Source organism: Equus caballus, chromosome 19 (genome assembly GCF_041296265.1).
Source record: "Equus caballus isolate H_3958 breed thoroughbred chromosome 19, TB-T2T, whole genome shotgun sequence".
NCBI lineage: Eukaryota > Metazoa > Chordata > Mammalia > Perissodactyla > Equidae > Equus > Equus caballus.
The window spans coordinates 36683664-36696991 of NC_091702.1; the positions used below are offsets into that span (position 1 = coordinate 36683664).

General features: G+C 39.9%; 1 protein-coding gene and 1 long non-coding RNA gene across 17 annotated transcripts in view; one reads left to right on the plus strand and one right to left on the minus strand.

The window, feature by feature from the left end:
• LOC138919167 (uncharacterized) overlaps positions 1-7621 on the minus strand; it is a 34606-nt gene extending 26985 nt beyond the window's left edge. Inside the window, exon 1 of the long non-coding RNA XR_011429141.1 lies at positions 7403-7621. This is a non-coding gene — a long non-coding RNA (uncharacterized lncRNA). The remainder of the gene's footprint in view (positions 1-7402) is intronic.
• The window catches only part of LPP (LIM domain containing preferred translocation partner in lipoma), a 637546-nt gene extending 627689 nt beyond the window's left edge, over positions 1-9857 (plus strand). For all 16 annotated transcript variants that reach the window (XM_023623171.2, XM_023623168.2, XM_023623172.2 and 13 more), the window contains 3 exons: positions 749-927; positions 6556-6676; positions 9519-9857. In XM_023623171.2, the coding sequence (XP_023478939.1) occupies positions 749-927; positions 6556-6676; positions 9519-9647 (429 nt within the window). In that variant the 3' untranslated portion in view covers positions 9648-9857. The remainder of the gene's footprint in view (positions 1-748; positions 928-6555; positions 6677-9518) is intronic.
• Positions 9858-13328: the final 3471 nt, after the last annotated feature.

The window sequence follows — 13328 nt, forward strand, 5'->3', positions numbered from 1 at the left end:
CTAGGTTCAACATTTCCATAAATATTTTACAACACTAAACTTGGAGATGATGTTTGAATCAGGCTTTAAATGATCAAAAGCCTTACTCATTATGCTGAGTTCTGATTGGGTTCTGCAGCTGGCATGCTCTGCGAGTGTCTGTCATCAGACAGACCACGCTCTAAGATGTTAGAGTCCAAGGTGATCCCACCAGGTCTTTGATGATGAAGCAAGTTTTAGAAGTAGTAGTGAAGTGTTCTTCAAGTGGAGATCCTGAGTAGTATAGTTCAGGAGTCATCAAACCCCAGCCACGAGCCAAATCCAGCCCACTACCTGCTTTGTAAATAAAGTTTTATTAGAACACAACCATGCTTATTTGCTTATGTACTGTCTACAGCTCCCTATACACTACAATGGCAAAATTGAACTGTTGCAAGAAAGCCAGAACTATTTCCTGTATAGGCCTTTACACAAAAGTTTGCCATCGTCCCTGCTATAGTAGAAAGGAACAAGGATAGAAGCCAGAATTTATGTGCTCTAAATTCTGGATTTGTTGCTTACCTGAGTGACCTTAAAAAAGCCTCTTGATCCATCTAATTGTGTTTCTTTCTTTCTGCAATAAAGATGTAGACTCTGCCTTCCTCCAAGTACTGTGAGAAGCACATGAGCCAATGTGTTCTGTAAAAGTGCTTGTCATGCTGTAAGTTCCTACATAAATGGAACTCCTCAAGTTCTAGCCTAACACTGGCCTTTTTCTTTCCCTCCACAGAATACCCTGGAGCAGTGCAGCGTATGCTCCAAGCCTATCATGGAGCGGATTCTCCGAGCCACTGGGAAGGCCTATCATCCTCACTGCTTTACTTGCGTCATGTGCCACCGCAGCCTGGATGGGATCCCGTTCACTGTGGATGCTGGCGGCCTCATCCACTGCATTGAAGACTTCCACAAGTAGGCAGTCTACTCTCCCTCCCCAGTCTGCCGGCCCTCTTGGAGTCTTTGCTTACTGCCTGGCCTCTGGGCCACACGTTCTTCTCTCTCAGAGCTATAGAATCTCAGGATTTGGTGGGACCTTAAAAAGAGCTTATTTATCCCCTCATCAGACACAGGAATTGATATCTGGTAATCCATGTGGTCCTCCATCCTAGCCTCTGCTTCAAGGCTTCCCTGAGATTTGTCCCTCGCATCTTTGTGTGGCTCTAATTTTGACAAAGTTGACTCAGCTGTGAAGTATGTGTATTGGAAAGAGACAGGATCCTAGGGAGCCCTCCCTGGCCTAAACATGAACAAGATTTGTGACATTGGACAAATTGCTCAATTTCTTTGAGCTCTTCAGTGTAGTCAGTAGACCAGACCCTGTCTTAAAACTCCCAGCTTTGACAGCCCAGAATTCTCTCTATAGCTGACCTCTACATCCCTGTCACTCTACAAATAGGAGATTATGGGGAGATGGACACAGAGAACAATTCAGTTCCTGTTACTGATGGAAGCCTCTCACAGTTAGAGGCAGTTTCATGCCATTATTGACATATTCACACCCTCCCATTACTTCTTCCAGCACCCAGGTCTTCTCTTCCTCAGGATATTTGCTAATAAAATTAATTAATGCGGCATCATGCAGTGTTTTGAGGAGGATTAGAAAGTAGAGCCTCAAGGTTAAGACCACTTACTCGTGGACCTGGAAAAATATGTCCATACTTCCTCAATTCTCTCATTTGTAGGTCCCTCTTTCCTCTGTTATAGCAGGAGTTTTCACGAAAATTCTATAGTTTTGTGTTTTGTTTATTTTTATTTGGCCAGTTTGTTAGTTGGTAGATTGGTAGATCCCATTTGTTACATATTTTTAAGAACTGTGTGAAAGCCATGGGTGTGATTTGTAAATGGTAGACACAAACGTTTTCTGCCTTGTTTCGGCTGGGCAGTGTCTTTGAGGACAGTCTGAGGCTCTCAAAGGGCTGAAGTTCACATGGCTCACCAGTTTGGGTATCCATTCTACAGCCTCCAGATGTTCAGTCTTGTGGGTTAATTTTCACCGCTCTGTTGATTGTCAACAAGCAGGAGGTACTTGCCACAAGCAGTCTGGGGACCTGAGACTCAATATTTTAAAAATGAATTTCCTGACCACTTTCCTAGTAGCAAAGAAAGTGAAAACCTCACCAAAAGACATGGGGCTGAATGAATTAAAAAACCCCAGAGGCAGAAATTCTCAACCTGAATTAGACAAGGAAGGGCTCACTTTGAAAGGGCAGTCACAGCATAAATTGCACTTCACGTTATTGATATTTTTAGCTTGTAATTACACATGAAAAAAAACCTGCATCTATTTAAGGGAAGTGAAAAAATACCAATGGGGAGTGTGTTTCTGTCACTGCTTCTCTCCTTTCTTACACTTACCCTAACCCAAGAGAGGCTGATAGATAGAATCAGAGCACACATGTTTCTGTTGCTAGAAAAGACTGATGATATATTACACCCCTCAATTAAAACAGGAAATCAATTCTGACAAATGTAAGTTTATATCTATGCCATTTATCTTTCATTTCTAAGAGTGGGGAGCATAATTAGAGACTTGAGACTGGTGACATAAGTGTGTGGGTCTGAGCGCTTCAGAAAAGCAGACTTGAGCAACTAAAAAGGAAAAATCATTTCCAATCCCCAGTTCCCTCCCAATAATTCAATGGCATGTTAAAACAAATTATTTTTTAAAAAATAATGTTGTCTGCATGACTGGCAAGGAGAAGCTTTTTGATCTTTTCCTCATTTCCCAAAGGAAAATATGACAAAATTTTACAGAACTATGTTTCAGAACAAGGAAGGTACTAGAACACAGTTAGCTAGAAATCCAACCCAAGGCAGGCATTGCGAGGCTAAGGAGAGGGTAGACAGGGGGATACAGGTTCCCTCTGCTGAAAATTTTGGGGGACCTTGTTCTTGGTCATTCTGCCTAGGTCTCCCTTTGTGAGCTTTTAGGAAACGTGCTTCAATTCAGTTCAACCATATCTACACAGAGCTTTCTGTGTGCCAATTACTGTGCTAAGTGCTAAAGAAGAGGGACACAAGGAGAGAACTTGCTTAGGTAGAAATTGCACAGATACAAACACAGAAGCTGCTGTCAGCAAGGAGCTTTCCAGGAGGAGGGGCGAGAATGGGTGCAGAATCTGTGATATCAGGCAGAAAGGGGTTTATAAACGCCATGAGATAAGCACAGGCAAAGCCTTGAGCTGTAGAATCAGAAGAGATTGCTTGGCCCTGGGATCTTGGTAGGCTTCCGGAAGCAGAATTTGAAGAGTGTTTTAAGTGGGAAACAAGGAGATTCCTGGCAGAAGGAACAAAATCTCAGGCAAAAATCAGGGGTGCGGAGTTAGGAAAGGCTTCTCTACATTCAAGGAGGATTTGCTTGATGTAACTAGAGCAGCCTGGGAGTGTAAGTTACAGGAGACCCATGAGAAGGGATTTATCTTGCCTGCTTAGTATCCTATCTTTTAAACCACTGCTTCCCAAATTTTAATGTGCTTGCAAGTCATCTAGGGATCTTTTAAACTGCAGACTCTAATTCAGTGGGTCTGGGGTAGGGCCCAAGATTCTGCATTTCTGACAAGCTCCCAGGTGACCTTGGACTGCACTTTGAGTAACAGGGTTCTGAAGAACTGCTTTTGAGGCCTCGATAGTGGGCCAGCCCCCTTCAGTCACCTTCAGTCAGGGTTGGTCCAAGTCCTCCAGCCTATTAGGTAGGAACTTTTCCCCATGTGTCATTTCAGATGACTGCTCAAACTCAGCTCCCTGGCCAACTGACTGTATCTCACCCCAACACGCACACACACGCACACACAAACGCGCACACATGCACTCTTTCCCATTTCACCCAAATGGCCGTCTTTCAAGGCCCAACTCAATTACCATCTCCTCTAAGAAGTCTTCTCTGATCTCAGCCCCTCTCTCTCCCCATGTTTGAATTCATATCTCCTCTATATTTTATTGAGTTTTGTAAATCGGCTATAGGCAGCTCTTAGCATAGACGGTCTAACTAGTAATGAAGAATACACACGCACGCATGCACACAGACACACACACATAAAATTTTAGAGTAACCACCTTAAATCATTTTTGCAATACTATAGGCTATGTATATATAAATTAATAGAACACATGCAAAAATATGTAGAACTCCCACCAGTCTGACTGCTGGAAGCCTAGTTTATTTCTGTTATTTCCAGTGCCAGGACAGTGGGCTCAGAAAAGCAGGCTTATTTAACTGACCCTTTCATTATGTTGAGCCTTTATTCCACTATCTGTGCTTTCTTATCAGGGATACTACACTCATCTGTTTATTTGTTTAATCAACATCCATTTTTTGATTGCCAGAAATGTGCCAGGACACAAGATGATGATGACCATCCTTCTCTGAGCCTTGGCTCCCATGACTATAAAGTAGAAATGATGAAAATATTTCTTCATAATGTTGCTGTCGGTAAAAAATAAGGTCAAGTGTACAGAGTGCTTAACAAGGCTTGGCACATAATAAGCACACAATAAATGGGGCTATTTTAACTATCAAAGGTGTTTTTATCAAATTTATTTTTATTATTATTATTGTCTGCTTAGTGAGCTGAGCCTTGAAATAGACCACCTGGGATTTCAAACAATCCTCGAAATGCCGGCCAAAGAACACTGCAGGGACGGTGGAAACCACTTCCTGTCTCTTTAATTTGCTTTTTCCCATCATAGAAATGAGGCCAATTGGTAGGGAGGAGACATTACTCAGCAAAAATACAGTTTATGCCTTTCCAAAGAGGAAGGACCTTGAGATTGAACATGAGGACCCAAGTAACATCTTTTTATAGAGAAACATGGCAGATACTTCGTTTCAATCAATGAAGCCTGAATTTCTACTCTGTGCACCAGTCACAGTAGCTGTTTCTGGAGACTCAGACAGAAAAAGGGCAAATCCTTCCTTTGGAAGCTCACAGTTTAGTGATCCCCCAAAATATGCAAATAATTACTACTAAAATAGGCAAATTCAATGAAAGTTATTTATCCTAGAGGAGTAAATGATCCTACTTGGGGAAATTGGGGAAGGCTCACAGATACAGTGATAGGCAAGACACACTCCTGACCTCACAGAGTGTGTAGTCCCAAAGGGTTTGGGGAAAGGAAATTTTGCAGTTGATTCCAGAAGCCTGCTTGTTTCACTACTGATGACCCAGATTCAAAAATAATCAGGTAGTCCAAAGCAAGTTTTTTGCCGCTGAGTATAAATTTCTTGCATAAAATACCAATTATAACAACTCTGATTACTGCTGCAGTTGTACCATGATCCTTTTAATTTTTCTTTCATAGCAATCAATTGATCTGCTGCTTAATTCATATTTATTTAGATTGCAGCCATACAGATGCCTTTTGGGTGCTGCCAGGAAATTAATATGTACATATAGAGTATAATGTATGTAAAAATGCTTTGACAACCATAAAGTGCTCTGCAAAGTATTAGATTACGATCGTTATTTCTTTTTAAGTCTTACTACAAATAGATAAATTTTAACGTCATTAATCTTAAAATCATAGCTGTGAAAAAACTAAGTTGCACAGTCTGTTTTTCTTATTAATCTTTTCAGTTCTGATCCATGTCCATTTCAAATCATGTGTCATTTCACACCTTCACAAATGCCACCCCTAATTTCCAAAAGATACAGATGGATGCATGGCCTGTATTTGTAGCCTGTTAATCCTTTATGAGAAAGAAATGTTAGAGTCATTGGTCATATTAAGGAATATTAAGAGATTAGGAAATAAAATTCCTCACCAACAGTTAACCTCAAAAACATAAGTATATATGTATGTATATGTATGCATATATGTATTCATATACACATACCCTTTGGGAGTGCTAAAACCCTTCAAAAAGTAAAGAACTTGAGACCTTTTTAACTTTTTCTTTACACAACCAAAATGTAAGAAGTGCAGACTTGATTACGTAAATTTGGTATAAAGAGTATTTAAACGTGCTAACCTCTGCTGTTTTGAAAAGATATGTTTTTAAGGTTTCCTGTGTTAATTCCTAGAATTCAAGACACATTTCAAAGAAAGAGGCTCCAATAAGTGGGAATGAGGCAAAGTTACCAACATCAGAATATTTGGGTAGGGCCTGGGGAGCATATACGAAAGTCTGGAAGCTAAAGTCAGAAACAAGTAGGGGCCACTAGGACCTTGTTTTCCCCTGTGGCTAGCCTGCCCAAGCCCAGGGTTTGTGTTTGCAATCTATCCCCAGGTGAATTTCATGCCACGTACCGAGTGGCCAGTAGCTCCTAGATGCTCTTCGTGCATAAACAGTTCACACACTCACCCCCCCCACCTCAACACATATCACAATATTTATAATCTAGAAGGACCTCAACAGTCACCTAGTCTAAATTCCTTCTTTTCCAATTGAGGAAGCAGACCCAGAGAAGGAAAGTGACTTGCTCAAGTTCACAAGAGATGACAAACCAGATGTCCTGACATCTTTTCTTTCTACCTCTGAGTCTCACCTGTTTGACAGTGTCTGTGCTCAGTATATAACCAGAACTCTCTCTCCCTTTTCAGGAAATTTGCCCCCCGATGTTCTGTGTGCAAGGAGCCTATCATGCCAGCCCCAGGCCAGGAGGAGACTGTCCGGATTGTGGCTCTGGATCGTGATTTCCATGTTCACTGCTACCGGTGTGAGGTCTGTGGTCAGCGCCCCTACACCCTGCCAGTGCATGGCAGGCCCATTAGATCCATAAATATAGCAACTATATTAAATCTGGGAAAGCCCGTAGTGCCTGTGTTCACAGGACCTGGGTTTTGGATCTGACACAAGTGTTTAACGCTAGTGATGTTGGATAAGTCACTTTACCTCTTTCAGTCTCAATTTCCCCACCAGCAAAAATGACTCAAATTCTTATTAACTCTTTCAAACATGCTGTGTGACTAAAATGCAAAATTATATATTAGAGGACATTGTAAATCATAAGGTGTTAAACTAGTGAGAAATGGTATTGTTATTATTATCATCATTGTCATTATACGGAATTTTTAACTTTGGCTCTGATGCTCCTATGGGACAGAGATGCCACTGTCAGCCATTGAGAAGGATAAGAATTCATTCCTGTAGGAAGGGTTGGCACTTCATGTTCAAAGTCATGGAGATTCGGTAATTTAGCGAGCCCTGACTTAGCACTTAAGGCAAGAGATCAGATGAGTACTGAGCTACAGGAGAGCTAGGCACAAGGTGCCTTGGGGATATATAGAAGAGACCTGCCATCTGGGCTGGAAGCAACATGGAAGGCTTCTTGCCCAGGGGAAATATAGTCATTTATACAGCAAAGGGCTCTATAATCTTGGGATCAAAAGGTCACCACTTGCAGAAAATGATGTGGACCCATTTTCTTATCCTGGTTCTGTAACTTACCCAGAACCCCTCTTTGGAAGTTTTCTTGTTTTTACCAGCCCTTCAGTATGCAGCCGCTCCCAGCTCCTTCTTCTCCCTGTGGGATAAGATGAACTTCCTTATTATCACGTCCTCACGAAATCGGCTCCTCTAGTCCCACGAGGAGATGTTCCCAAGACACAGGCTGGCTCTCTGGGACTGCGTGCCTCCTAGTCACTGCCTTAGCTGTGACTGACCTCCTGTTTTATGCTGTGTGCTTTGTTTTGCCCTAGAGCCAAGTTGCATGCCTTTCTTTGGCCTTAACATGAGAAAAGATAATAAAAAAAATTACTGGCTTTTACATAAGGATTTTATGACTAAAGAGGAGCAACAATGTTCATTCCTAAAATTGCCCTAAATCATAAGGGTGAAAGAGCTAACAGACACCTTAGAGATCATTTTGCAGTTGGGGAAACTGAGGACCAAAGAAGAAAGGCTTCCCAAAATTCCTCACACACTTGCCATTTATACCGATATACTTTGACTTTCAATGGTTTTGTTTTTTGTGCTAAGAGTTGCATGAAATGTGGTTTTCCTCTCCCAGGTTAAATCATAGCAGCACAAATTAAGTTGGCTTTAAAATGCTGTGAAGTTTTTTAGAAGCAATATTATACGAACACTGAATTTGGAAGAGGGCAGACCATTGTACTAGTCCTGCCACGGACGCTGCATAACACTGGACAAATCCCTCCCCTCCCTCACTTGCTCATCTATAAAAGGAGGAAGTTGTACTGGATGCCTCATGGCTCCTTTTCCTTCTAAGATTCAAGGCAGTGATGGTTCCATCACTGCGACCGACTCTGGGCTCTTTAGGGTGCCCAGGTGACTGTAGATGGTAGCTCATTAAATGCTTAAAACCTTGTCATTTCTGAAATTATCTTCTTTCTTTTTATTGTGATGAACAGATTTCATTGAGTTCCATTGCTCAGTTTCCCAAATGCCTCCATAGCTGCAAAATTATCTGCTTGTCCATTTTGGTAAAGTCGACTTTCCTGGGAAGCCTTGCTATTGCTGCTGTTGCTGCTGCTGTGGTGTTCTGAGCGACACCGTTTTTGAACTTAAATTTCATTATTTGTCAAATGCAGACAGGAGACTCAATGACCTCCTTGCTGTCGTGGTAGACAGCGGAGGCGAGGCATGCAGCAGTTGTGGCCTTTTAGAAGAGTTTCTACTGAAAGTAGAAGAGCACACGCCACTAGAGGAAGTACTGTATTTTTGTTTTCCAAAGAAACTTCTGTTTTCTCCAAGATAAGGGCCAGCATTTTACTGTTATGTAACACTTTCCAAATTGGCCCCTCAGAGGTGCTATCAACAGAAGGATAATCCTCTACAGTTATGTAGCTCTTTGCGTTTTTTTCAAAGTACATTCACATTATCCTCTTTGATCCTCCCAACAGCTTGGTAAGGTAGGAAATGCAGGAATTATTTTCAGAGTGACAACTGGCCTTGCCTGCAGTGACAGAACTGAGGGTGATTTCCAGGGGCCCTGTCTCCCAGGCCTGCACTCATTCCTCTCCACCATGCTTCCTTCTTTAGAAAGTACAAATCATTACTCTCCAGGAACCTTAGCAATTTATTTTCTTACTACAGCTGGAGTAAGTAGGCAGAGCCGTTGGTGGCCCTTCTGCTTAGCTTTTGCCCAGAAATTACCAAGAAATTCCATCCCTGCCCTTGTAGATTCCTTTTGAGAAATCCTGAAACTAATGATAAGGGTAAAGATGAATTAGTGATTAGAGATCCATTCTGGTTTTAGTTTCTCTTGTTCTTGCTGTTGTTGTTGTTGCTGAGTGAGGGGGGCAACACTACTTGGAGCCTAGAAACTTGGGATCTCCTTGTACCTCTATTTCCTGTGAAGTGACCTTAGCACGGTCATTTCACCATGTTTGTATTTATGCCCCCAATCTCTAATTCAATCTAATTTGACACCTACTATGTTATATCCTGGGGAAGGACTGGAGGGGACTGATGGTATATGAAGAGGGAAGGTGGTAAGTGGGCACATTAGGGAGGCCTTGAATGGAAAGCTAAAGAATTTGGTCTTCGTGCATGTACTTGACATTTTCACTTACGTCCTTTCCATCTGTCTTCATTTTTCCAGGATTGTGGTGGTCTCCTGTCTGAAGGAGATAACCAAGGCTGCTACCCTTTGGATGGGCATATCCTCTGCAAGGCCTGCAACTCCGCCCGCATCAGGGTGCTGACCGCCAAGGCCAGCACCGACCTTTAAATTCACTCACCTGTGTAGCTGGTTAACTGGTGGCGCGGCGAAGAATGAAACACAAGAAAAAGATAAGAAAAGAAATAGGAAAATAGAGGAAAGGCTGCCAAGCTACGGGATGGGCTCTCTTCTTCATGTACTATTAACCTTTCTTTAGAAGCACATAGATTATGAGATTTTTTTTTTCAAGTTCTTACCAAATACACATTTCACATTTAATCATGTAGGACCTTGATGGGCCTTTGTTCCCAAGGAATTCCACATTTTTGCACGGATTATGCTCCATCCCATTCACTTCTGCATTCCTGTAACTTTTAATCCCTATGTTTGTCTCACTTTTCATCTGGTTCAATGGCTTTTTTTAGCGTGGTATTTGCTGTCACACAGTTTTTCCTGGGTGAGTATGCCAACTCACAGGTGCTTTTAGGCATGAAGGCTCCATCCTATCACTTCCATGTTGCCTGTGATCATAAAGAATAGCCATTCTTTTTCTGTGTATTGAAAAGTATATCTTTCTGTTGTTTTAAATTAGAATGTCCCTTGGGAAAAAAATGCACAATTTATATGTTAGGCTATAAAGAATTTAAGCTGTAAATTACAAGGTTAAAACAAGCCCAAATTTAATTTGCAACCATCCAAATTCAAAAATCCATAGTGACCAGTGGTCGGGGCTCATGTGAAAACACATATTGGTGAGAGATCCAAAGTTCAATCTTTTTCTAAAGACATTGTAGGTGAGACATGCTGGAAAAAGCATTTTGGGGCTATGTTTGAAAAGCCCATTATTATCCCACAAAATTGTCTTAAGATTTTCCTTTTCCGTACTACCTGGACATAATAGTGCAGACAAACTTGATTTTCTCTAAAATATAACATTTCCAATACTGTCCCGCTTTTCATCTCAGAAGTGTTGCCGTGTTTTTTCTAATATCCAAACACAACTACCAAAATTGACTTTTCTCTAGAGGAAAGACCTATAAAAGAACAGTTCAAATTCCTTTTTTTTCCTTAGGCCCAGGTCCTTTTGCCTGACAATCACAAATCAGAGCACGCAAAATAAAATTGTGTAGTTTTGTTTAGTTTACTTTAAAAAGACAGGAAAACTTGAAAAGATTGTAAAACCACAGCTTCATTATTCTCATAATCCTTCTGCAATTCAAATTACATATTGCAGGAGACATTTTCATATCATCGATGTGACATTTACACCACACTTTCAAAGACAATCACTGAAAAAACTTGCCTTTCTGAGCTAAAAATATGCAGAGTTTCTGCCTGGAATCTTTACTCAAACTCTTATTGGGCAGTGAAACACTTGCTTTCCAGCTGCAGAACCATCCTCCATTAGGCTCAAATGTGTTTCTTTTAAGGGGAGACACTGATCTTAGTAGCGGCAGGTTGCCGTTTTGTAAATTAATTATATTGGATTGAGATTTCTTAAACCTTTCTTCAAGTCTTCCACAAATATATACCTTTTTAAATTATGAAGTATTTTAAATATACACAAAAGTATAAATAATAATATAATGAATGCCTGTATACGTAACACCCAGTTTAAGAAATCAAATATAGCAAATATAGCTACATTCCCCTCTATACCTTTCCCTGAGCCACAAATACCTTTTGTATGATGATAAACTGATCAAGTCGGTTTTCTAGTCTGACTTTTTTTTTTCTAATTTTTAATTTTAACACTCAGAACAGAAATGAAAAATTACTAGTGGATGTTTTGAATTGCAACCCCTGCCTCAGGAATTCCAATTCAACTGGTTTTACTTTAGTAGGAATAATCATAAAAGTGGTTCAATTTTTTTTTAATAAGAAATTCTTAAGCCTGTGTTCACTATAGATCATCTAAGTTAATTTGTGGCTCAGTTGCTTTGGCCACCTAAGAGTTTTGTTTTAGAACCACCAAAGTTACAGGTTTTCAAAGTGTCCTTTGACGGCTGTCCTTCCCTAACCTTGCTGCTCTCGTCCTTGATCTGATATTTCTCACAATGTGAAATACAATGGAATTCACTTTGGGCAGCATGTGAATTTTAGGATACAATAGCAACTGTACTGCTGAATTTCTGTCTTCCAAATTAAAGGCCAAACCATGCTGATGACCTCAATGCGCACTGACTATTAAACAATTGGGGTGATAATATAATCTGCTTGAATTGCTTCAGGAACTTGTTTTCTATGAAATAGCGGGGAGAAATTGTCTTTAGGCCAAAAGCCCAATTTATTGAGAGATGGATTTTCTCTCTTGAAGTGCAGTCATATTATTATAAATTTTCCCAAAAGAGGAAGCATTTATGAAATATTTATACTATAAAAATGCAATAACATTCTATTTGTTTGTTACATTTACACTCTTATGTAACTGAATGTTTACATGCAAAAAAAAAAAGAGTTATAAGAAAATGCTGTCACTGTGGCATCACCAGAATACTGCTTGCTTACAATCTTTAGAGTGCATTTTTATCACATAACCTCAGAGTATCTCTACCAAAGATTTTTAAAGTAAATCTCTTTTTAATATAGACTTATTATACTTTTATAATAATGAATGTGCACACATACATATGTAGAAATATTTAGATTTAGATTTTTTTCTTTCACATGGTATAATAAGGAAAGGATCCTACAATATTTTATTCCAGGATTTCTTAAATATATGATTTATATTGCTTTCTTTTCTTTTCTATTAATCATTTGGTTTAAACAACGCCAAATCACTCTTTACTGTTTTAGTTACATGAAATTTTGCCTATAACAGAGATATATAGATCATATTACCTTAATGATTGTAATTCTATTGTCTTTTGATAAGTTGTCTTGATTGTTATCATTTAAACTCATAAATAATAGAAATAATCATAGAGTGTAAGAGAAAGTTTGTAAAAATATACTGTTTTAAAAAAATTGTCAAGAACACATATATTTGGTAATTCTGTGTAACATGAGAGACATGGAAAAGGGAAAAAAAACCCACTATGTCATGGGCTTTGCAGACCATTTCAAAATCAGATTTCTTTATTACCTGGATCCCCAGCTCATGCACGCTAAGTGTGGAGTCTCATCTGTAAAAAAAAATCGCCTTTAAAACTCAAAAATAAGTCATGTGTCCCAGCATAAGGCATTAAGGCTTTGAGATGCTGGACATCTCTGCAGCTCAAAGATGTGGCTTCTTTTTCCTGTCGTTAACAAATTGTTCCTGTAGGAGCAACTTCTCTGATCGAAATGACTTCATTGAGTATATGCTGGTTAATGCAGTAGAGTTAACAACACTATCATTGTTTTCTCACTACAAAAGATTCTGCAAAGATGTTTATGATGATGTTTAAAGTCTATAAAACTCTAACTACATTTAAACAAGTATCTTATATTTGGGTCCAGAGGAAAAAAGAGAACACTTTTATCATGGGGCTGTAGTAGAGGGTTTATGGAATAAAGACAGGACTCTGAAGACACAACTTCCAACAGTTTTCCTAGTTAGTAAAAATCCTATTAATGTGAACCAGCCGGGAATAACAGTGTTATTTCTATTTGATATGGTTTGGTCTTCTCTTGTCAAATCTGTGTCGGCTGCCCTCTGATCCCTCCATTATCAAGTTTTGAAAGGTGTTGGGGAAATTATGGCAGCTGCTAGGGAGATCAGGGAAACACTGATGTAACCTCACAGCCTCTCACCATTCCTCTTGG